The sequence below is a fragment of the Musa acuminata genome, chromosome BXJ3-8 (genome assembly GCF_036884655.1).
Source record: "Musa acuminata AAA Group cultivar baxijiao chromosome BXJ3-8, Cavendish_Baxijiao_AAA, whole genome shotgun sequence".
Taxonomy (NCBI): Eukaryota; Viridiplantae; Streptophyta; class Magnoliopsida; order Zingiberales; family Musaceae; genus Musa; species Musa acuminata.
In genome coordinates, this window is record NC_088356.1 from 5,390,434 (window position 1) to 5,414,836 (window position 24,403).

At 44.4% G+C, this 24,403-nt stretch overlaps 1 protein-coding gene across 5 annotated transcripts in view; it reads right to left on the reverse strand.

The window, feature by feature from the left end:
* LOC135644091 (DNA mismatch repair protein MSH4-like) overlaps positions 1-24,138 on the reverse strand; it is a 58,433-nt gene extending 34,295 nt beyond the window's left edge. For 2 of the 5 annotated variants that reach the window (XM_065161531.1, XM_065161529.1), the window contains exons 1-11: positions 24,072-24,138; positions 19,985-20,188; positions 19,882-19,917; positions 19,678-19,790; positions 18,847-18,892; positions 17,526-17,572; positions 17,268-17,375; positions 13,444-13,519; positions 12,375-12,447; positions 12,144-12,289; positions 11,786-11,871 (exon numbers count right to left, since the gene is read on the reverse strand). In XM_065161531.1, coding sequence (XP_065017603.1) covers positions 11,786-11,871; positions 12,144-12,289; positions 12,375-12,447; positions 13,444-13,519; positions 17,268-17,375; positions 17,526-17,572; positions 18,847-18,892; positions 19,678-19,790; positions 19,882-19,917; positions 19,985-20,188; positions 24,072-24,137 — 1,001 coding nt within the window. In that variant the 5' untranslated portion in view covers position 24,138. Of the gene's footprint in view, positions 1-11,785; positions 11,872-12,143; positions 12,290-12,374; positions 12,448-13,443; positions 13,539-17,267; positions 17,376-17,525; positions 17,573-18,846; positions 18,893-19,677; positions 19,791-19,881; positions 19,918-19,984; positions 20,189-24,071 lie in introns of those variants that run through there. The other 3 variants (XM_065161530.1, XM_065161532.1, XM_065161533.1) reach the window with 3 other exon arrangements.
* Positions 24,139-24,403: the final 265 nt, after the last annotated feature.

Consider the following 24,403-nt stretch of genomic DNA (forward strand, 5'->3'; position numbering starts at 1 on the left):
CCACCTCATCGACTTCCTGAGGAAAAACGTCGATATGTTCGCATGGTCACCCGAGGAGATGCTCGGGATTGACCCAGAAGTGGCCCAACATTGGCTCAACATCGACCCCGTGGCTCGGCCGGTGAGACAAAGACCAAAGAAGTTTGCCCGCGACCGACAGAAGGCAATCAGCGACGAGGTCAACCACCTTAAAAGAGCAGGATTCATTATCGAGGTACAATACTCTTGGTGGTTGTCGAATGTAGTCTCGTTAAGAAATCCAATGGAAGCTGGAGGATGTGTGTTGATTACACCGATCTCAACCGGGCATGCCCCAAGGACTGCTATCCGCTTCCTAGGATAGACCAACTAGTCGACACCACCGCGGGTTATGAACTCCTTACGTTCATGGATGTATTCTCGGGCTACAACCAAATTCGGATGGCGACTCAGGATCAAGAGAGCACTGCCTTCGTCACCAACAAAGGGGTGTATTGTTACAAAGTGATGCCCTTCGGCCTGAAAAACGCTGGGGCGACTTACCAAAGGTCAATAAACTTTTCAAACACCAGCTCGGGAGGAATATGGAAGTATACGTTGACGACATGATCATAAAGAGCAAGGCCGCAAGCGCAAACTTGACCGACCTGGCGGAAACATTCCAAACGCTCAAACGATTAAACATGCGTCTGAATCCTGCGAAGTATCTTCGGGGTCAGCTCGGGGAGGTTCCTCGGCTTTATCATTCACCAAAGGGGGATAGATGCCAACCCAGAAAAGGTGCGGGCCGTAACCGAGATGCACTCCCCTCGCTCGGTCAAGGAGGTGCAGCGACTCGTCGGGAAGTTGGCAACGCTCAGCAGGTAACCTGAGCCCGGACTCAGTCATTCGGCCCACAGGCCCAACCTTCAAACCAAGTCACTCCAGCTCGATCCTCGATCCGCGACTCGTCAATCCTTCACCAAGTCGCCCCATCACAGCCCACGATTTACGATTCGCCGGCCCCGACTCTGAGCCGCGCCAAACCAGTCATCCGATTTACGACGCGTCGGTCTCGCCTCATCCGGCCCCGGCCGCCCGATTGGCGGAGGTAATCCTTCCCGAGGAACGGGGTGTCGATTTTTGCCCGGACGCTATCATGCCACGTGACGAGCCAGGCGGAGCGACATGGGACCTGGCGGGAAACTTTTGTTTCGAATGGCCTTCGACGGGGGGTTTCGGGTGATGGGATGCCCCTGGCGGGAGCTCCGAGGAGGGCGAATCTGGTAGATCCGAGGGGTTGTGATGGGTCTTAAATGCTGTGACTGTTTCTCTTCTCGGAAAGCCTAATCGCCGTCTTGCAACGGTGCAGCCTGCCTTTTATAAACCCCTTCCAGAGCGGTTGTCATCACCTTTGCTATCATCTTTGCTCGGTCCTTCGTCCCACACCCGAGCTTCTTTCTTGCAACCTCGAGGTCGGGATGTCTCCGTCTTCATCTTCGTTTTCGTCTCCGTCTCCATCTCCTTCATCTTCTTCCTCTGGGAGTCCACGGGATGAAGTAGTCAGTGTGTCCTCGGGTAGCGCCTCCTCGGAGGCCTCAGGGAGTTATGCCGCGCTTGAGGTTCTCAAGTCGTGGCATGATGTGGACTCGGTAGTGACCGAGGATCTTTTGAGGGTACTCCGGGATCGTTATCGCATCCCATAGTGTTATGGCCTCCATGCCCCTCGGCCCAAACAGCGACCGTACGATCAGTTTCCCAACGGGTTCGGGTTGACCGTGGGGGTCCTTGAGGCGGGGCTGCAGCTCCCAGTGCACGCTGTCATCGGGGATTGCCTTCGTTACTGGGGGATCTCGCCGTCCCAGGTGTCGCCAAACTCTTGGAGCTATCTAGTGGCCTTTATCTGGGAGTGTCGAGGGGCTGGGATCGAACCGCCCCGGACCCTCTTCCTGGCCTGCTTCTGCCTGTATAAGGGGCAAGGCGGGTATTACCTGACCGCCCGCAGCGGTTTTAAGATCAGCGGTGCACCTCCCCGTTGCACCCGGAGAAACAACGGACGTGGATCGACTGAGGGGTATCTTGTCCTCTTCTTGGGCAATTAAGGAGATGAGCGAGGAGTGGATGGTCGAAGCAGAACTGAGCCCCGCCGCTGGGGGTATGGCCATTCGCATATGATGGCTCGTCCGTTGGTCCCGAACCATCTGACCGACCGATATTTTTTGCAGAGATGGTGGATCTTCGATCGGTGAAGATGACGACCAGCGTCAAGGCCGTCGTGCCCCCGTCTCGAGACGGGGAGGGTTTTGGAGGTGGGGGTGCCCCCTAGGAGGGCACACCAAAGAGGGCGTCATTGTCTCCGACAGTAGGTCGCCCTCCTAAGAAGACGAAGACCTTGGTCCGGAGGACGCCTTCGGACCCAGCTGTTGGCACGAGCACTATCCCGGAGTTGCCCGGGGCCGCTCCCTAAGGCGAGGGCTCGGGGAGCGTGAAGGGGAAGGGGTCGGCCGGGTCGTCCGGTAGTGACCCTTCCAAGAGGGCGCCGGCGCGCCCGACGTCAATACGGGAGCTGTGTCGCGTCTACTCTCGGGTCGAAGGTGAGCAGTACCAGACCCTGAACATGGCCGACCTCTAGGTTGGGGAGCTGGGGACCCCCTACGCCACTCGGTGGGCGACCGTCAAGGCCGACAGTCGCGTCTAGGGCGACGGGCCACTACCGAGGGTCACTCCATCCAATCATAGCCAAGGATCTCTACTGCGTCCCCTCTGAAGTGCTGCCAGAGCGGGCGGCCAAGTCGAGGGCTCGGGGAGCGTGAAGGGGAAGGGGTCAACCGGGTCGTCCGGTAGTGACCCTTCCAAGAGGGCGCCGGCGCACCCGACGTCAATACGGGAGCTATGTCGCGTCTACTCTCGGGCCGAAGGTTGAACATGGCTGACCTCCAGGCTGGGGAGCCGGGGACCCCCTACGCCACTCGGTGGGCGACCCTCAAGGTCGACAATCGCGTCTGGGGCGATGGGCCACTGCCAAGGGGCACTCTATCCAATCATAGCCAAGGATCTCTACTGCGCCCCCTCCGAAGTGCTGGTAAAGCGGGCGGCCAAGTCGCTCGTCTGGGTAAGTGGTGGCTTCTTTTCCCTGCTCGATCCCTTCTTGCCTGGGCCCTAACACCGCTCTTCGTACAGAGCCAGCACTACGGGTAGAAGGACCGCTTCGATCCCGAACGCTAGGCTGAACAGAGACTCCCCCGAGGCGGTTTTGGAAGTCATTCGCATTGCCCACAAGACGCTGGGGAACTCGTCCACCCAGGCTCCGTGCGCACCCGAGATCCTCCTCCTGAGGCCTTCCAGAATCGCCCGATTCATTACTTCGGTCTGGCCGTTGGTTTGGGGGCGCGCGACCGAGCTGAACCTCAATTGGATCCCGTATGACTGGCAATAGGCCTTGAATTTAGCGTTGTTGAATTGAGTTCCGTTGTTGGTGATGATAGCCCACAAGACGCTGGGGAACTCGTCCACCCAGGCTCCGTGCGCACCCGAGATCCTCCTCCTGAGGCCTTCCAGAATCGCCCGATTCATTACTTCGGTCTGGCCGTTGGTTTGGGGGCGCGCGACCGAGCTGAACCTCAATTGGATCCCGTATGACTGGCAATAGGCCTTGAATTTAGCGTTGTTGAATTGAGTTCCGTTGTTGGTGATGATAGCCTTTGGGATCCTGAACCGGGTGATGATGTTCTTCCATGTGAAGCTTTGGACTTGCTTCTCGGTAATGGAGGCCAAGGGCTCAGCTTCTACCCACTTCGTGAAGTAGTCGACCCCGACTATAAGAAAGCGTCGTTGTCCCGATGTTGGAGGAAGGGTCCAAGGAGATCGAGTCCCCATTGGGCGAAGGGCCAGGCCGCATCCATCCGGGTAAGAGGAACTGCTGGCTGGTGTTGCAGTCGGGCGTGCCTTTGGCATTGTTGGCGCTGCTGCACGTATGACATAGCGTCCCGGCGCATGGTTAGCTAGTAGTACCCTTGTCGAAGGGTCTTAAAGGCCAAGGTTCGTCCCCCGATGTGCTCCCCACAAATCCCCTCGTGGAGCTCGGCGAGGACCGTTTCAGCTTCTGATGGCGCGAGGCAACGTAAGAGAGGTTGAGAGAAGGCCCTTCGGTACAGCTTTCCGCCGACAACGCAGTACCATGCTTGGGTTCGTCTCAACCGTCTCGCAGCCGTCGGGTTGTCGAGCTTCTTTCCGTCCTTGAAGCGAAGGATCTCCTCTATCCAGCTTGATGGTACATCTGTTTTGGCGACCTCATGAGTCGTCACCGTCGGTGCCGTTACGGACTCAGTTGTTGGAGCCAACGCCGGGCTGAGAGCGGAGGCCGATCTGGCTAGCGCGTCGGCCCGCGTGTTCTATGCCCGAGGTATTCTAGCGATTGAGAGGTTGTTAAAGCGGTGGGCGAGCCGCTTTGCCTCCATCAGGTATAACGCCATCATTGGGTCCCGGGCCTCGTAGCTCCCATTGACGTGTCCCGTTACTAGCTGGGAGTCGCTGAAGACTTCGAGGTTGTCTACATGCATCTCCAGAGCGAGGCGTAGGTCGTGAAGTAGCGCCTCATACTCGACCTCGTTGTTGGTGGCTCGGAATTGTAATTGGAGCGACCTCTCATAGGTTTCTCCTGACGGGCCTTTGAGGATAAGCCCGACCCCGGCTGCTCCGGTAGTGGACGAGCCATCCACGTACAGGGTCCACGTGCTCTTGTTGTTCTCCAACTCCATAGCATGGTCTTCAGGAGTTAGCTCGGAAATAAAGTCAGCCAGTACCTGGGCTTTGATGGTGGTCCTGGGGGAGTACTGAATGTCAAATTCGCTGAGCTCGACCGACCACCGCAGCATCCGACCTAATGCGTCGAAGTTGGAAAGGATCTATCGTAGTTGGAAAGGATCTATCGTAGTTGGAGGACTGCAGCTTTCGAGCCATCTTCATTAGTGTGAGGGTTAGCTTCTCAATCGGGGAGTACCGCGCCTCGGGCCCGATGAGGATATGACTGACGTAATATACGGGTTGCTGCGTTGGTGGTGTCTCCCGAACTAACACCGAGCTGATTGCCTACGCCGAGGCCACCAAGTAAAGACCAACGGTTTTGCCCGGCTCGGGCGAGGCAAGTCGGGGAAAGCGGGCGAGACACGCCTTAAACTTTTCAAAGGCTTCTTCGCACTCCGAGGTCTATGTAAAGTTGTCGGCCTGTTGTAGAGCCCGGAAAAAAGGGAGGCATTTGTCGCCCGAACGTGACACGAACCTGTTGAGCGCTGCCAACTTCCCGACGAGTCGCTGCACCTCCTTGACCGAGCGGGGAGTGCATCTCGATTACGGCCCACACCTTTTCTGGGTTGGCATCTACCCCCCTTTGGTGAATAATAAAGCTGAGGAACCTCCCCGAGCTAACCCCGAAGACACTTCGCGGGATTCAGACGTATGTTGAATCGTCTGAGCGTTTGGAATGTTTCAGCCAGGTCGACGCGCTTGCGGCCTTGCTCTTTACGATCATGTCGTCAACGTATACTTCCATATTCCTCCCGAGCTGATGCTTGAAAAGTTTATCGACCATCCTTTTTTGGTAAGTCGCCCCAGCGTTTTTCAGGCCGAAGGGCATCACTTTGTAGGAATACACCCCTTTGTTGGTGACGAAGGCGGTGCTCTCTTGATCCTGAGTCGTCATTCGAATTTGGTTGTAGCTCGAGAATGCGCCCATGAACGTAAGGAGTTCATAGCCCGCGGTGGCGTCGACTAGTTGGTCTATCTTGGGAAGCAGATAGCAGTCCTTGGGGCATGCTCAGTTGAGATCGGTGTAATCAACACACATCCTCCAGCTTCCATTAGATTTCTTAACGAGGACTACATACGATAGCCACCGAGGATATTGAACCTCGGGAATGAATCCTGCTCTTTTAAGGTGGTCGACCTCGTCGATGATTGCCTTCTATCGGTCGGGGGCGAACTTCCTTGGTCTTTGTCTCATTGGCCGAGCCCCGGGGTCGATGTTAAGCCGATGCTAGGCCACTTCTGGGTCAATCCCGGGCATCTCTTCGGGTGACCATGCGAACATATCGGCGTTTCCTCAGGAAGTCGATGAGGTGGAGCTGATCTGCTTCGGGGAGCGTTGTTCCGACTTTGACGGTCAGATCGGGTCGGCTCCATTTCAGGGGTACCTCGGTGAGTTGCTCGGGAGGCTCCAGCGGCATCGGTGCTATGGGTCCCTCACGGGGGTTGGGGACTTGACTTGGGCGCGATTTCCCCGGGAGAGTAACCGCCGTGAGATAGCATCGCCTTGACTCTCCCGGGTCACTTCGGAAACTTGATGGCCCTGTGGTAGGTGGAAACCACCGCCTTTAACTTGTTGAGTGTCGGTCAGCCGAGGATGACATTATAGGCCGAGGGCAGATCGACTACCATGAAGGTGGTCATTATTGTCTTTGCTCTCGGCTCTTCCCCGATGGTGACAGGGAGGACGGTGGGTCCCGAGCGGGGAGATGGAATCCCCTGTGAACCCAGTGAGTGCTGACGCCATGGGGGTGAGGTCTTCCTTGGTCAAATCGAGCCTCTTGAAGGCGTCGAGGTAAAGGACGTCGGCGGAACTCCCGGTGTCGACCATCACCCTTTTGACTCGAGCGTTGGCGATCCGGATGGAGATCACCAAAGCATCGTCATGATAAGAGCGCTCGACTTCTTTGGCCTCGAAAGTTATTTCAGGCTCGAGCTCGGGCCGGGGACGTTTCTTGACCGCGCTACGAGCGTAGGCCTTCCTCGTCGCAGAGCTGTTATCGCCGGCTACTGGTCCTCCGGAGATGACGTCGATTTGTCTTTCAACGGCTCCCCTGGGGCGTGGAGTTGCTTCCCGGGGTTCCTTAAGATAACGTCCGAGGTGACCTCTCCGGATCAGTTCCTCGATTTGATTCTGGAGGTCGCGGCAGTCCTCCGTGTCATGGTCATAGTCCCGGTGGAACCTGCAATATTTGGACCGATCTTTGTGAGTGGTTCTCATGGGATAGGGTTGTCGCAAGAGACCCTTCTCCTTGACGTGGAGAAAGATCTCGATACGAGACGTGTTCAGGGGGAGAGGCGAGGGCCTCGGGAGCAGTAGCTCTTGTCGTTCGAGCCTTCGGTGGGGTTGCGTCGGGGCTGCGGAGGTCATTCCCCGGGATTGTTCCGCCCTTGCCTCTTGCCATCCATGCGCTTCCCCGCCACCAGCGCTTCGGCGGCGATGTACTAGTTGGCGCACTGGAGCATTTCAGAGACAGTTACTGGCGGCTTCTCAATCAACGACCAAAAGAACCTCGAAGGCCCATCAGAAATGCCTGCATGATTAAAGAAGGGTGAGCGTCCGAAAATCCCTGGATTTTAGTGGCGAAACGTGCCACGAACTGGGAGAGCGACTCATCTTCGCGCTGAGATAACGCGAGCAGGGTGGCCATGGAAGGCCTAGGTCGCACGCTGGCGAGGAAGTTCTGCTCGAATTCCCTAGCGAGCTAGTCGAAGGACAAGACTTAGGACTGGCGCAGCCGGCTGAACCACGCTCGTGCCGATCCCCTGAGAGTGGTCGGAAATGCCCGGCACATCAATGCATTGGAGGTGCCATAGAGGGCCATCTGAGTCCGAAATGCGAAGACATGCTCCTCGGGGTCGGAGCCGCCGTCGTATGTCTCTAATGCCGATAGCCTGAAATTAAGGGGTACCGGCTTGTCCTCTACTTCTTGAGTAAAAGGGGATCCGCCTGAGCCGCCTGAGCTAGACTCGCTCCGCGATTTTCGAAACTCGCACTGGAACTCGTCCAAGTGTTGGTTGACCCGGGATAGTTGGGCCCTAAGCGAGTCATCCGCGAAGTCAGACGATATGGTGTCAGGCTCAAAGTGGGGTGGTGTGATTCGGCAGGGTGCGGGTATGTTCTGCTCGGGCGGACCTCTCAGGTCCGCCGTTTGCTCTCGGGCTTCTCCCGTCCCAACTTGCTACCCGCTCGGCCTCTGCCGGGTCGGGTCGGGTCGGTCGGGGGAGCCGCTAGCTGCACGATATGAGGAATGAGCGGAACGAGCGTCTGCATCATGCCCGCCATAGCTTGCACTTGCTTGGTCAGGTTGAGGAACGCCTCGGGTGTCACGACCGAGGGTCCTATGGTAAGTCTGGGGGGCGACAAACCTGGGTCGTTGAAGGTCGGGAGGCCGGGATCCCCCCGTCTCTGAGGGTGGGGAGGGACTGATTTCCGGGCTCGATAGAGGGGAGACCGGTCGGTGGTTCTCCCTCGGGGAGAGCTCCTGCGACGTGGCCCTTCCTCTAGCGCCAAAAGTTTTGGTGAACAAATGTGCCGTGGCTGGTGAGTCAGCACGGCCTGGTCCACGGGTCGATGTCAGGAGTTCTCTGTCGGCTGAGCTGGACGCCGAGGTAGGCCGGGCCCTCGTAACAGGGTGTTGATCAGCGTTTCTCGATCCGAGCGTCGAGCAGCGTCTCTCCGTTCCCGGGCTGGTTGGCAGCTCGCCTTCGTTCACTAGACGACGATTCCCAGGTCGAGGCGCTCGTGGCTCGGGAGTGGCCGCTTGCCTACAAAAATGGCCTTCGACGAGCAAGTCAGTTATGGGTTCAATTGTATTTTTGTCCTCTCCCAAGCCGGATGCCGGCCAAGGGCTTTTATACTATTGTACGAGGGTCGGTTGCACGCTAGTTCGACGTGGCCGCTGATCCTCGAGGGATGGGACGACACTTCTAACTGGTCGCCGTCTCGAGACGTGCGGAGCGACGTCAGACGACACCGGCCCGAGCTCTCGGGACGGGACATGTTGAACAGCGTTTCGATACAAATTCTGACTTGGCGTATGGCATCAATTGTGACGTGTCTTAGGCCCAAAATACGCCTTATTAACAGTAACGAGGTGAAAAGGAAGGTGCAACCCCGCCTCCAGAGCATCACGTGATAGGCAAAAAACCCCTAGGGGCCAAATGGAAGGGACGCTACCCGAGCTCGGGAACGGACACTGTGTACTCCGCCGGGATATGGTAATGAGAATGCATCTGTTCTAGCCCACTACGGCGGAGCCACGAATCCCGCCATGACGGTTAATTGAAGACCCGCTACAGTGGAGCCATAAATCCAACCACGGTAGTCAATCGAAGACCTACTATGGCAAAAGTCGCTCGGCGGAAGCTCGTTACAACGGAGTCATAAATCTCGCCACAACAATCGATTGAAGACCCGCTACGATGGAAGCCATAAATCCCCACCAAGGCGATCAATCGAAGACTCGCTACGACAGAAGCCCGCTACGACGGAGCCACAAATCCTGCCATGGCAGTCGATAAAAGACCCGCTACGACAGAAGCGCCTACGACTAAGCCATAAATCCTGTCATAGCGGTAAATCAAAGACCCGCTACAGAGGAGCCATAAATCCTACCACGGTGGTTGATCGAAGACCCGCTACGACATAAGCTGCTATGGTGGAGCCATAAATCCTGCCACGGCGATCGAAGACCCGCTACGGCGAAGCCACAAGCCTCGTTATGTCGGTCGATCGAAGACCCACTACGACGGAAGCCTGCCACAGCAATTAATAGAAGACCCACTATGACGGAGCCATAAATCCTGCCATGGCGATCGATTGAAGACCTGCTACGGCGAAGCCACAAGCCTAGCTATGGGGATCAATCCAAGACCCGCCACGGCGGAAATCCGACCCGCACCACAACGGGGCGTCGAGCATAACACGCTCGAGGCGTGCGAGTTGGGAAACCCAACCCGCTTCAAAACATCCTCACCCAAAACGTGAAAATCGAAGACCCTGAATGAATAAAAAGGCCGAATGACGTGCCTCGAGCCCCCTTGTCAAAGTCTCAAAACACGCCTTCTGGGGGGGACGAATGATAGGGAATATACTGACATTAGTTGTGACCTGCCAACTAGCTGCCACCAAGACGTTGACATAGGCAGGGAAATTCCTGCATCGCGCTTTCCCAACAGCAAACGACAGGGCAATGACCTACTACCCTTGGTAGACTACGACTCGGGGAAAGGCGGTATAGACCAACCGCCAGGAGCAATAACCCCCAGGCAACAAAGCTTGTCTGACCTCTCCCTAGTCAGCTTCCACAGACGATTATCGTCCACTTGTTCCAGGCAACCGTCGGGACTGGCAAGCGACGCCCCTGCAGGTGTCCTTCACTGACGATGTGCCATAAAGAATTGTATCGATCAACCGTCCACATAAATGAGCCACAAGAGGACGTACGAGCTAGTCTTCACCAACCATCGGTCTTCCTTCGTCGGCTGCCCAAGTATAAAAGCTGAACCCAAGGCCTGAACAAGGCGCCAAACTCGAAAACCTTTATTGTTCCCACTCCACAAAGATTAACTTTACTATCGAAGGTGTCGGATCGGGAAATCCCCCCCGACACTGACCTCTTATGTAGGGTCCCGATGAAGTTAAGGCACGCCTCGGCTCACCCCCTAGAACCCCGAGGAGGTCGGGGCCCACCTCGGTCCGACTCAGAAGCAACCTCATGTGTTCAACCACCACCTCGAGATCGCTTCGATCGAACCTTCACCAACTCCAACCACCTCACCTAATTGCCACGAGGGCTGTCAGGACAACCTCGGGCCTTCCGAACGGAAATGAGTCGTGTCGATTCACAGTCGACAGCATCAAGGCAATAACAAAATGAATTGAAAAAGGGGGGAGCAAAACAGTTTAGAAACCCTTTAAGATGCCTCCAACAGTCAAATTGATCGTTAGAAAATAAATATAAATCGACAACTATCGGTTTCGACGGTTACAACATAGTACAGGTTGGTAACGATCGAAATTTCGATCGTTATTGCCCGGGTACAGCCCCGTATCGCTCAATACGGGGCCAAAAATTTGATATTGCTCAATAGCAAGCGGTCCGCGTGTCGAGAGGCTCTCGGACCGGTATGTACCGCCCGAGACATATTGAAATTGTAATTCAGAACTTGTAGCACCATCATATCCAAGTTATTGGGTGAAAAGATCAAACGGATTAGGTTTCATATATGTGTGTGTATTAAAATAAGAGGAGAAACTTACTACAGAAAACACAATCAATAGCTTAAGTGTAGCAAAACAAAATTAATACCAAATAAATTATCTGAACAAGGTTTAATTTTTTATCTGAAAATTAGGTGAAGATGCAGCAAAACTAATTGAAAAGTAGCAAAAATTGCTCACTTACGTCTTATTCTCTAATCTTGATTGAGAAAGGGTCAATTTAAGAGAATGTAACCAACTGAGTCACGAAATGATGGCCAAAGACATAATATTCTCCTCCCCCATCTCTTCCTTGCTATAATTTATCCCAAGTGGGCCCTATCTTTTAGAGCTAACCATGTAAAAATCTTTGCTTTTTTTGGAAGTCGGAAATAGAAGTGACACTTGGAGCAAGATATATTGGGTTCACATTGTATTGGCTTAAGGTCAACATGAATACACTTACCAAAATCTAATGACTTATGTGATTAAGTTAATAAAGTCCAGCATGCACCAACCTCCTGTGATTGGTAAGACATAAATCTGACATAATCTAACATAATAATCACTACATTGACTTCAATTTAACACTCAAGAGATATGTGATGAACATAATAGAGAGAAGATATCTTTATTAATTAAAGTAATAGCTACTCAAGGTAAGATCTTATAAAACTCTCCTTGATTCAGATGCATGAAACAGTTAGTATTTCGCTTAGCTTTGAGTCAAATAGGCCTAGTTAATATCCCTAAAAAAAAAATGCAAAGACGAACTTGAATGCTGAAAACGAACAAAATACAGAAAATGTTAGAAGAACAAACCTCTTTCTCATTCCTTCATAATTTTTATTTTCACAAACAGTCCTGTAAATATTATGAAGAAGCAAACTTTTCGCATCTTTAAGCACCTATAAACAATATTGGGTATGTTTAGTCAAATATAATCACAGAGGTACACGGTCAGTGGTTTGTGGTTGTGGTGAACAGGTGATAGAAATGGTTCTCAAAGCACACAGTAGGCAGTGGTTTCAGAGAATGTAATCAGCTATTAAAATGCAAAAGAAATGTACCATATGCAGAACAATAAAATGATTAAAACTGCTAAAGCTGACAATGAGTTTTGCAATTTTCTTTCACATAGCTCAATGATCATGCTCTCAAATTAAATTTATCTGTATACCTTACAAAGGAAAGGGAGTGCATCCAAAGCAGTTTTGAGAACTATGATGTCTGATATCAGTATCTGAATCTTCCTACCATTTGCAGGCCTCAAAACTTCCTCTGTGACCTTCTTAGGTTTAAAGCAGAAGCGACAGAGAACTTTATCTAGGAGAATGTTAAACAGCTGATGGTAATCATTTGACAAATAACCAACATGTGAAATCTTGTTTAATAAAATATACAAACTTACCAGTTTCTTTTGGAAATTTGCGAAGACTCTGTGACAGACCAAAAAATAACTCCTCATTGCTCATTAACTCATCCTGAAAAAATACACTTAACTTGAAGGGAATTTGAACAATAAGTGACCGGGCATACCCAGTACACAAGGCTCCCGCCAATGTGGGGTCCGGGGAGAGTCAATGTGCACGCAGCCTTACCTTTAAATATTTAAAGGTGTTGTTTTCGTATTTTACAATTTGAACAATAAGTGACCAATAACTGTATTTTACAATTAAAAATAATAAGAAATGATAAAAAATGTGTTTCATACAGGTGTTGTTTTCGTATTTTACAATTTGAACAATAAGTGACCAATAACTGTATTTTACAATTAAAAATAATAAGAAATGATAAAAAATGTGTTTCATACAGAACAAGGCATATGTGAAATGATAACAACATTGGATAAAACAATGCACCTTTTTTCCTACATTTATTTAAGAGGATATTCAAATGTCAACAAACATCACAAATAAGAACATTGATAGTTTGACACATCCTGTCATAACCTGAATAAAGTATAAGTCAAAACAGTACATACACACCAGTATTTATTGGTACAACCGACCAAGTAATAATGATTAAAACAGACACCTCGATATCATACATATACTACCCATTTTATATTTTTTTATTGTTTTAGTCAATGATTTTGGATAATATAGCTTGGTATACAGGAACTGTGAAGGTCTAATATGTTACCGAAATTGGTGGCGGTCTGATAATTTAAAACCTTGGTTTGAATATAAGTACTATGACAGTAAATATCTCAACACAGGATTCAGATTCTTAATGACTATCATGTTCTGAGCTTCAAACTAAGACATCACTAAAAGGCATTTAATGAATGTAAACTGAAAGATAATTAGCACAACACCAGAAGAAATATAGAGGGGTTAATACAAAATGAAAAATAAACTGAAATATATGTAGCCACAAAATATAAAATTCTTTGTTATGAATACAAAATTAAAAGATTTCATATTAGCTTCGGGAAAATAACATAATACAATATGAATAAAATAAAATATACTTACCAAGCAATCTAATCGAGCATTGATAGTTTCAATATCTTTTAGAGGTTGCAACAAGTTTGCGCGAAGTAATCTAGCCCTGGAATATAACAGATTATCTGTATTGTAATAAGCAAAGCAAGAAGAGGGAAAGTGTCACTGGGTTGATTACATTGTAAATGAAATAAATCACTGGAAAAACACATGTAAATGTCTATTTCTTTTTTTTTTCTGCATGCTTGGAATAATAGACAGTATAATCAAGAGAAGACCAATGCTTGGTTATCATGCCACCTTATAACCAAATAGCATTCATCCAACTTATAAGCATACTTCCACTCCTCTTCCTAAGCATTACTTTTACAAGTTACTACTGTGTAGATTTGTCTTAACTATCCATCATCTGTAGACCTTGGAGCAGAAAGTGATGCTAAAAGCTGGGCTAAAATAACCATTATATCTACATATTCCATAAAAAATAGTTGTCTACAGGAACAAGAGGTTCCACATACAAAACAATCATGAATAACAAAGGAATTTTTATCTTGGTGTCAATAGTGCTCACTGCTTAGTACAATAGAATATCAAATTGTATAATCTTGATGCATGCTGATTTGTCAAAGGTACAAATAGGAAAACAGAGAAAAAAAAAAAGAAGAGTCATACAACTTTTACCCAAAAAAAAAAGAATTTTTATCTGTGGAATATCAAATTGTATAATCTTGATGCATGCTGATTTGTCAAAGGTACAAATAGGAAAACAGAGAAAAAAAAAAAAGAAGAGTCATACAACTTTTACCCAAAAAAAAAAGAATTTTTATTTGTGGAACAAGAGGTTCCACAGACAAAAAATCATGAATAATAAAGGAATTTTTATCTTGGTGTCAATAGTGTTCAACTGCCTTAGCTCAGTACAATAGAATATCAAATTGTATAATCTTGATGCATGCTGATTTGTCAAAGGTATAAATAGGAAAACAGAGAAAAAAAGAAGTCATACAACTTTTACCCAACAGTAGCTGAAGCTATTCATCAATCTTTAGACCTTGAAAATTAAAAAGAAAATGACTCGAAGAAGTTGGGCTGGAAGAAGCATTATTTGGTGCCTGTATATAAAAGTGGTACCATACAGACAACATAAACAAGTTGGTACTCTGCTAGCCCTAGGCCAAAACAATAAAATATCATACAAAATCATATTAATGCATGCCAATTTGTTGATGGTACAACTAGGAGAAAAGTCAGAAAAAGAATCATTCAGTCCATCAGCTCTAAGAAAATAGGGAAAGAATAAAAAATAATACCATATGCCAAATACTATCCAACAAGTCTCGGACCATCAATAACTGATGGTGTAATAAGTGCTTGACAGGGAAAGTCATATATCTAGTCAAAGTTCAAAAAATAGATCACTGATAAGTGAGAAAAGTCCATCAGCTCTAAGAAAATAGGGAAAGAATAAAAAATAATACCATATGCCAAATACTATCCAACAAGTCTCGGACCATCAATAACTGATGGTGTAATAAGTGCTTGACAGGGAAAGTCATATATCTAGTCAAAGTTCAAAAAATAGATCACTGATAAGTGAGAAAAGTCCATCAGCTCTAAGAAAATAGGGAAAGAATAAAAAATAATACCATATGCCAAATACCATCCAACAAGTCTCAGACCATCAATAACTGATGGTGTAACAAGTGCTTGACAGGGAAAGTCATATATCTAGTCAAAGTTCAAAAAATAGATCACTGATAAGTGAGAAAATATAATGACATAAAAATGAAGCCTTCCAATAGCTGGAGCAATGGGGGGCAGGTAAAGGAACATAGATGGTCATCTACATTTGGGCAGCCAATTGATGGCCAGAGAAATTGAAGGACAGAAAGGAGATATGTCAAAACCCTAGCTTAGAGAGTGCTAGAAAGGAAAAGAGCAGTTAGAGCTTTAACTATCACTTTGATCGAAACCCTCAAAATTACAATTACAAGTTTACAACAATGTTGACGGGTGATCTACGAGAATTTCAACTAGTTTAAACTCACCAAAACATTCAGTAGGAACTAATATTTTTTGTGGCAGTGGGACATGCCAAATTGTTAATACCTTTTTTCAGCACTACAAATGCATTGTCTACAACATGCCCCAAAATTAGTGCATAAACATATCTCAACACAACTAGCATAACTCCACATGATGGAGCATGGTTTTGCATGACTTTGCTTGTGCCGACAGACAGCAAACTATTAGGCAATCCTTGTCCACCATATTTAAATATATAATAGACTAGAATCTAAATGACTGATATAGATGGTCATCGTGTATGCAAAACAATTTTAGTTGGCCTATACGTACACATGGAGTGAAAAATAAATAATTGTTTAGGTTATATTTGAAAATGTATTGAAGAAAATGAAGGTCTATTTATCAAGCAAAGGAAAAAAAAACTCTACTCTTTCTAATTAACAAATGAAAGCAATGATCATAACAATAGATAAATAAAATCCATTCTTAAAAATCCCATGCTTTGCTTAAAAATATTGTAGCAGTCAAGCAACGTGTGTATCATCTTATTCTATAACCACACATCAAATGTTGGTTATTGGTACCAAAATCTTAAACGCCATTGCCATCAAATATTATAATTATCAAAATCAAATTTGCAACTAGAAAGAGTACCTAGAAGATAATAGTCCACATTTGATGTGCTGACCAAAATGACTTGGTATATCCAACAACAAATGGAATGAGATCAGGACATGGTTTAAAATTTAGATTTGGTAATAGTATTGGATACCAAATCAATATAAAATCAATAAGATTTGTACAAAAACAAAAAAAATATAAAAGAGTTTTAGGTAAGATATCATGTATTGTTACTTGGATAATGGTTCCTTTAAAGATAATGGTTATTTGGATTAGCCTTATTATTCTTTTTTACAGCTTCTGGAAGAAAATCTTAAAAGCTAGTATATAAATCGAGAACTAATGCCAGACTAAAATTTCTATGAAAACATGACCCACAAACCAAACATTATCCAAGTACCTGACGGTCAATCCAAATTGTTAAATCAAGAACAAACAATATTAAGATATAAAATTAAATAATGATTTCTCACGAGGATTTTAATTTCGAATAATATCGCCCGTAGTGGGTGGTACATACCATCCGCCAACATACTGGTACATAGACCGCCCGCTACTATGCACTATCAGCCTGGTTGCAACGAGGGAAGAAGAAGCGTTGAGGGAGAAGAGGGAGAATCAGGAGAACCTCGACGCTTTCCGATCCGGTGCCGCCCTCCCTCCACGATCCCGATCTAGAAGGTACCGAAGTGGCGACGACTCGACTTCTTCTTCACCGCGTTCTTCGCCAACGGCCGGAAACGCTTGCGGCTTTCGCCACGTTCTTCGCCGAAGGCCAGAGACGCCTGTAGCCTTCGCCGCGTTCTTCGCCTAAGTCCAGAGGCGTCTGTGGCTTTTGACGCCTTCACCGAACGCCGCAGATAATCTTCTCCTCGTCTGACGTGACGAGGAGAAGAAAAGGAGACGACATCGCCGAGGCAGCATACGCCTCCTTTTTTTAATATATAATTATACATATATATATATATACGTATCGAGTGGTACACCCTAGCGTATCGCTTGGTATGCTTGTATCATACCATACCGAGCAAAGCTTGAAACACTGGTACAATACGAAATTACGAACCTTGATTTCTCATGTATCTACTTGAAAATATCATTGTTAAAAGTTAAAACTACCTTACAACTACTAAAAGATTATGCTTGATATAATATTAGCACAAAAAGATGTTGTATGACCACCAAGATGTTGCATTATTGCATACCCTCCTACAGTCTTCGTTGTTTTCAGCATTTGAAATAGGCTTCTCTTCTTGTTGCTGGTGCTCCATAATTCAGAATGTAACGGGTCAATAATTTCCAAATTTTGGACACTGTTTACATTGGTGCATGAATCAGACAGACTTAAAACACTTTATCATTTCAGATAAAATTTTAAGAGACAATACACAAAGCAAAATTGGTTCATGCTCCTAGCTCTACATCTATCATAAATATAGCAAAGCATCACTGAGAAAAGATACCTAGTAGCATCGATGTTCATGTGGTCAAATGAACCATTGAAGGTAACCTGAGAAGTATGCTGTCAGAAATAATTATCAATTCTAGCACATAAATAAAAAAATAAGTGCCATTTACCCGAGATGTTTGACAAGTCCAACAAATAAATTTCATGCAAAGGGTGCAGAAGACTGAAATTGTAACATAAATAAAAAAGGAATAGCGAAGAGTAAGAAACACGAGATGGAAAGGAAGGCATGAGAGAGAGCGAGAGCGAGAGCGAGAGAGAGAGAGAGAGAGAGAGATCTTTAGTCAGTCAAACAGAAACCAAGAACTTTGATAAAAATAATAGCAGATGACATACTAATTTTTTAGGTAAAAACAGTAGAGGTGAAGCTTATTTTATTTTAAGTATGAAACAAGTACCAAAAAAGAAACAAAAGGAAAGAACAAAAACAGAAGCAAAAAGGTGTGAAGGAGAAAGGCATGCATAAGGGAATGAAAGGTTTCAACAAAACTAGTAGGATACAAGTTCTTGAAGGCCTTGAGAACATCGAAGGACAAAGGGTCCTTCAAGGCCTCTAAAGTGTTTATTGTTCATCTTTCCATGTAGACTGACAAAGGACAAGAAAGCCACCTCTAAGTCCTCCATTTGGAGAGAAAAATAGATTTTGTTTTGGTGCAGGCAAAGAGGGATCAAGAGTCTAACTCCACCTCAGGAACTATGTCTTCAAGTGCCTCCAACCATCCAAGTGAGGTCATTACGCTTTAGCAAGGATTGGATTTTGGACAGAGTTGCCCGATTGGCCACCTAAGCAAGGATCACCGACACCAATACTAATCACAAAGACTTCACCATCTTTAAATTAGGCAAGTGTAGCTTATCCAACGTTTTGATGTTTAGTTTCAATTTGTCATGTGTACTTAGCTTATGAAGTCTTTCATGCTACCACTACTGAAGTGACCGAGCATTGTTGCCGGTCTAATTGCAAGATGTACGATTTTGGTAACATTTATATTAAAATTAATTTTTGTGTTGACCATGGAAAATTGGAAACTTTTGCTCTTTATATATGCAAATCAGTATTATGATTGTAATATTCCCTGTGTCCATTTTCCAATTTACTTTAGCCGATTATATAGTAAAAAGTAGAGCCAAATGTAAATATTAAGTACAAAAAGATGGATCCTTATTTTCATTGAATGGCAATAATATTTAAACATGTGACAACACATATAAAAGTAATGCAATAATGTGACAACAAACAAAAAGGTCATCACAGCATCTAGTAACTTCCTATCAGAAAAGGTAACTATCATGTGAAGTTGGATGCAAGGGTATACCAATAATGAGCGGTTTATAACAATTACACCTTTCTCTGCTTCAATCCTGTAATATCAAAATTAGGGAATTTTTATGAATGGCAACAAAATCTATATGCCATTCATGGTACCAAATGAGCAAAGAACCTAGTTAATTTCATTGGGTAAGTCAGTTAATGCTCTAAAAAAAAACTCAAAAGTCCAACTAACTAGGTTTCATAATTTATTATGTAACAATAGAATCTAATACAAGTATGACTTTTGACATTAAAAGATATAATTTAACAATGCCATTAAATGTTTAACAGAAAAAAAGAATACAAGAAAAAAAACCTCTGCTTCAAGCCAATCTGATGTCTCTAAAAATTATTGAAAGTAGTAAAACCATAAGTTCAGAAATAAGTATCCATTAGTTATGGTGTTGAAACTGTGTTAAGACAAACAAGATATCTTTAACTCGGTTGCCCACATGAATCCTTGACTGTCATTTAGCTTTTATTCAGAGACCATTATCTTTGATCAATTCAACCACCATCATTTTACTACTATTTTCCGTAGCAACACCCAACAGAGTTTTAGTAAATCAGATACTTATGTGTAAAACCTCATATTAGGGTCATTTGGATTATAAAAAAAAATCAAATTATACTTTTTAAAGAAAAATCCCAATCATGTGCAAGGTCAAATTATGAAGAGCTTGATAGGGAAAAAAAAAGGCCGGCTTCATTATGCACCTCTAACCTAAAGAGAGTAAACAGGACTCCAAACTTCAAAGGTAGCATTTAGCCACATGAATAACAAGATAGCAATATCATAAATTTTGGAACCATTAAATAAGTGACACTAACATACCACTTGATTGTGGCAGCAGCAGCAGCCAGGCATAGATAGTATTGCTTATGGAAAGTACCCAAACCAAGGACAGATAGCTCCTTAGCTGCCAAACTTTTAACAAGCACAGCCCCCTTTGAGAAAAGCAGCAAATGATACTTTGAGAGAAGCATGTAAGAAGTATTAAATAACTAAACCAAAGAAAAATAACAAAGTGTAGATGACCTTAGTATCATCGAAGCAACCACGAGGTAGTGTGACCTGCACATTTGAAGGTCATTAAGCATATGACAAATACTTGGAGATGAAGTTGAAAAGTAATTATGACCTTTTTGTTGGATGCATAATATTTATCTACCAGCTCTGTGACTCCCACCATATGATCTGCAGACAGTTTGGTCGGTGGTACAATTATAACCATCGGATCATAGAAATGCAGCAATGTCTTTGTGTTCTGGTATGAACGACTAGTTTCAATGTATTGAGAAAGATGTAATGAGGCTGATCTCAAGTCAAAAGCTGCAACACCAACCTACATAGATGGTAAGTTCTAACATATTATGACATAGGAAATCAACAATAAGGATTACTATGTGCTCGAAATCTAGCTTGGAAGAAATTTGTCCATACAAATGAATGTCCTATTGTCTGCCATTGAAGAAAAACCCAATGGAAAAGTTAAAACTGATGACATAATTTAAAAGAACTGATAAATACTTTTGTGCAAGCCATGAAGATTGGCATTTCATGATCAACCTGATTATCAAAATGGTAATGTAGTGCACAAAATATGAAGAATTGAAGGAACTATGCAGCCTCCGACCAGGCATGTTTATAATAGGATCTTGAGATTCAGTTCATGACTTCATATAAGAAGAAACTAAACTTTAAAGGTAGTCATCATTTTTAGATTTATAGGATATCATTTCAAACAATAAAAAAAGGATATACCCGATGCACGAGGCTCCCACCAATGCGGGGCTGGGGAGGGTCAATGTATATAGGCTTGCCTTTATGTTGAATTTTATTTTCTTTTGTGAAAAATTATGATTTTGAATTTTATGTCAGATTGTCTGAAATTGTCTAAAAATACCATTTCAGACAATCTGACGTAAAATTCAAAACCATAATTTTTTCATAAGAGAAAATAAAATTCAATAGAAAGCTCGATATCATTTTTATCAAATCCAATAGTACACCAATTAGTATGAATATGTTCCACCTGACAAGCCAAACACATGCTTTTCAAAATAATTATTCTAAATATACAACTATAATTAACATTATTTATGCAAATATTTATAAAAAAGAAATATTACAAAATTAAGCTATATTTTTGTTACAAAATTAGCCTTATTTTGTATGTCATTTATCTCAAATAGAGTAACTTTTTTATTCAAATGTGATGTCAATACCTTCTAGATGGACACAACACAAACTTAGAGAATAAACTATTTTGGGTATTCAAGCCATGATTTAAAAACAAATTGCCATTAAGCAGCTTCACCAATTATAATATGTTGTCCAAGAAAACTCTGAAGATGCTTATAATTTTACAAATAAGTTTCATAGTGTAACAAATTTTCATGTTAGACAAAGCATGATGATGATGATGGAAAAGTAGATCAAACCAAGAATCCAAATGACCTAACTAAAATTTCATCATCCAGGACACATAATGGATAATTTGATAATTACATCCCATTTTCAATAGCTGATAATAGAAATATTGTGATTATAATCATATAAAAAAATAAAAGTGGAAACCAATAATCCAGTCAGTTTTGCAACTTCTTATATTTCATATTAGTGCAAGGAATAACAACATTGATTCCAGAAAATCAGACAAAGGAAATAAGAGAAACCTAACATCCTTCACTCGTTATCAATCCCAATATGATATAACAGAAGTTGATCAAAAAATAATCACCACAATCTAAAAGAGTGCCGACCAAAATTTCAAAACCGTAAAGTATTACAGCCAATATTTCATCAGCCCTAGAAAATCAAAGAACAGATCACCTATCACGGCTATCTTTCTCTGTTCTGCAGTATACCATAAAAAAAGAATAAACCTAGAGAACAAATAAATCACCTAGATGTTCAGATACAATTCGTTTGAACTCCTAAATGCACACTTAAAAACCACAAGAAGGCTGCAAAAGAACAATGGCGAGAAGTAAAATGAGGATACAAAAACAAAACCTGTCTCTTTGCTTGTTTCTTGATTCAGAATGAGGTCATTAAACTAAAAATAAAAACAACCTAGAATCAATCAATGTACCGAATCATTGATGGGACATCAATTAGAACTAGATGCCCACCTTGTTCATTCTCCACATGGACATGAAAAAACACAAAGCCATGATATAAAATAAAATCTAACCTATCAAGCCAGCATTCAAAGAAGAGATTCTCAACTGAATAGTTTTCTTTTTATCCACTTCACATTTTTCCAAAATAAAGAGTCAAAGGCACAGTAAATTACCACATTCAAATTATAATTATCTTTTCTCCATGTACATAAAAGAACCTAGAAAAACATGACCACGAATTAAAGCCTGAAATGAAGACAACAAAAAACAGGATTCTTATGTTCAAGTAATTCAATGCAAGCTTCAGAAACAGAGAAAGTTCTGGAGCTATTAGTAGATAGATCGGACCCAAAAAAGACTCCCGACAAGCTAGTTCATGCATAGACAATTTTGATTGTGCTGGTTGTTTGAGGGGAGAAATGTATGGGGATTAAGCACACTAACTTCCCAAATCCAATTGGATGTTCGGGGAAAGGCAGCTCATGATTTTCTGAATCCATGTTGGGTTGTCTTCGAGGGAGTAAAACAACCAAGTCCCTTTTTTTTACTGCTATTCTCACATTTAACACATATCCAATATTTCCTGAGCCAATTTTCAATGTTGGGTTGAAATTGGATGTTCGGGGAAAGGCAGCTCATGATTTTCTGAATCCATGTTGGGTTGTCTTCGAGGGAGTAAAACAACCAAGTCCCTTTTTTTTACTGCTATTCTCACTCATTTAACACATATCCAATATTTCCTGAGCCAATTTTCAATGTTTCCGCTATATTACAATCCTTGTCCATAGCAGGAGTGCAGGACAATGGAAATTGTTGGGTTGTGTTCAAGGGAGCAAAACGACTGAATCCTTTTTTTCGACTGCTATTCTCACTCATTTGCAACATATCCAATATTTCCTGAGCCAATTTCCAATGCTCTGCTATATTATAATCTTTGTATATAGCAGGACAATGGAAATTGGTGGGTATCCTTCGGAGCATTTCAAATTTTCCCTTGAGAGAAGCATTTCTCCCGGGGAAATGGGTTGATTTTTTTTCTCTGTGTATTGGTTATCATTTTATATGTTTATATAATGGATCCTGGAACTCCTTACACTCTGAGCTATCACTTTCTCTTTTTTTTTTTCTGTATTACTAATACGAACCTGTGCTTCAAAGCTCCTTCACTGTTCACTCACTTCGTTCATGTCTGAAAACAGGCGTCTGGACCTTGGAAACACAAAGGCATGGCGAGTTGGACATATGAAATCTATGGTTGCTTCAAGCTCTATTTCTAATATCTTAGTGAAGTGTTTGCTTTCCGCCTCTTCCTAGCCAATCACACTAAAGATCGACGCCTGTCTGATCAGAACTGTATCACAGAGCTTGGGATTAGGGGAGTAGCTAAGGCTGAGCGGTAATATTCCCCAAGAGATCAAAGAACGGACGCCCGGCTTACATTTACTTTCTGTCCACTTTACAGTGTTCCGAGAAAAATAAGAACCCTAGAAACGATTGAAGGCACAATACCTGGAGAAACGTAAGCTAGGAATAAGATTTGACTCTTGCGTTGAAATACTCTAATACAAGCTTTGAACCAGTGAAAGATTGGATTAGAAGATCAGAAAGATCAGGCAGAAAGATCTGAACACGAAGCAGAGAAAGAATGATTTAATTCGTCCGTTCACCCGTTTTCTGTACGTCCCAAGGAAGGAGCCCTAGTGAGATATTACCAAGAAATAAAGAACGGAAAACACGATTAGATTTTTATCTTCAAATGCGCCAATGCAAGCTGCGGAAACGGAGAAAGATCGGATCCTAAAGAACGGATGGTGAACTTATATTGTCGTCTGTTTCATGGAGTCGCAAAAAAAAACCCTAGAAACAAGTTGCAAACACAAAAAGCTGAAACGAACTTAAACCAATAACAGGATTCAATCCTTCCGTTCAAACACTCAATAGAAGCTTCAGATCAGAGCAAGATCGGAATAGAACATTAGCAGGATCAAGTAAACGACGGTAAATGATCTTAATGGGAGGAGAGAGAATCAATAGAACGATCTGATTCTATCGTACCGATGGAAGCGAACAATAGAAAGACGAGTGATGAATCGGAGTTACCTCCTTCGCTCGGTTCCCTATCAACCCTACGGCAAAGCTTGATCGTTGCCCTCCCTCCTCTTCCATTCTCCCGACCGTTAGAGGCATCCGAAGCTCAGATATTTATAGCGGCATCGACATCCAGAAGGTTCCACTAAAGACCGTTACACACCGGCTCGGGAGCCGGAATGAAGCGGCAGGAGTTCGATATTCAAACACCGGTCCATTGTTTCGGTTCGGACTGGTCTGACCCAAACCCATATCGGGGCCCTCACCAGAGAGCTCTAATAACGAATCAGTTTCGCCGCAGACAAGGCCTCCGGTTCAAATTCTAAATTGGCCGTAAAAAAGAA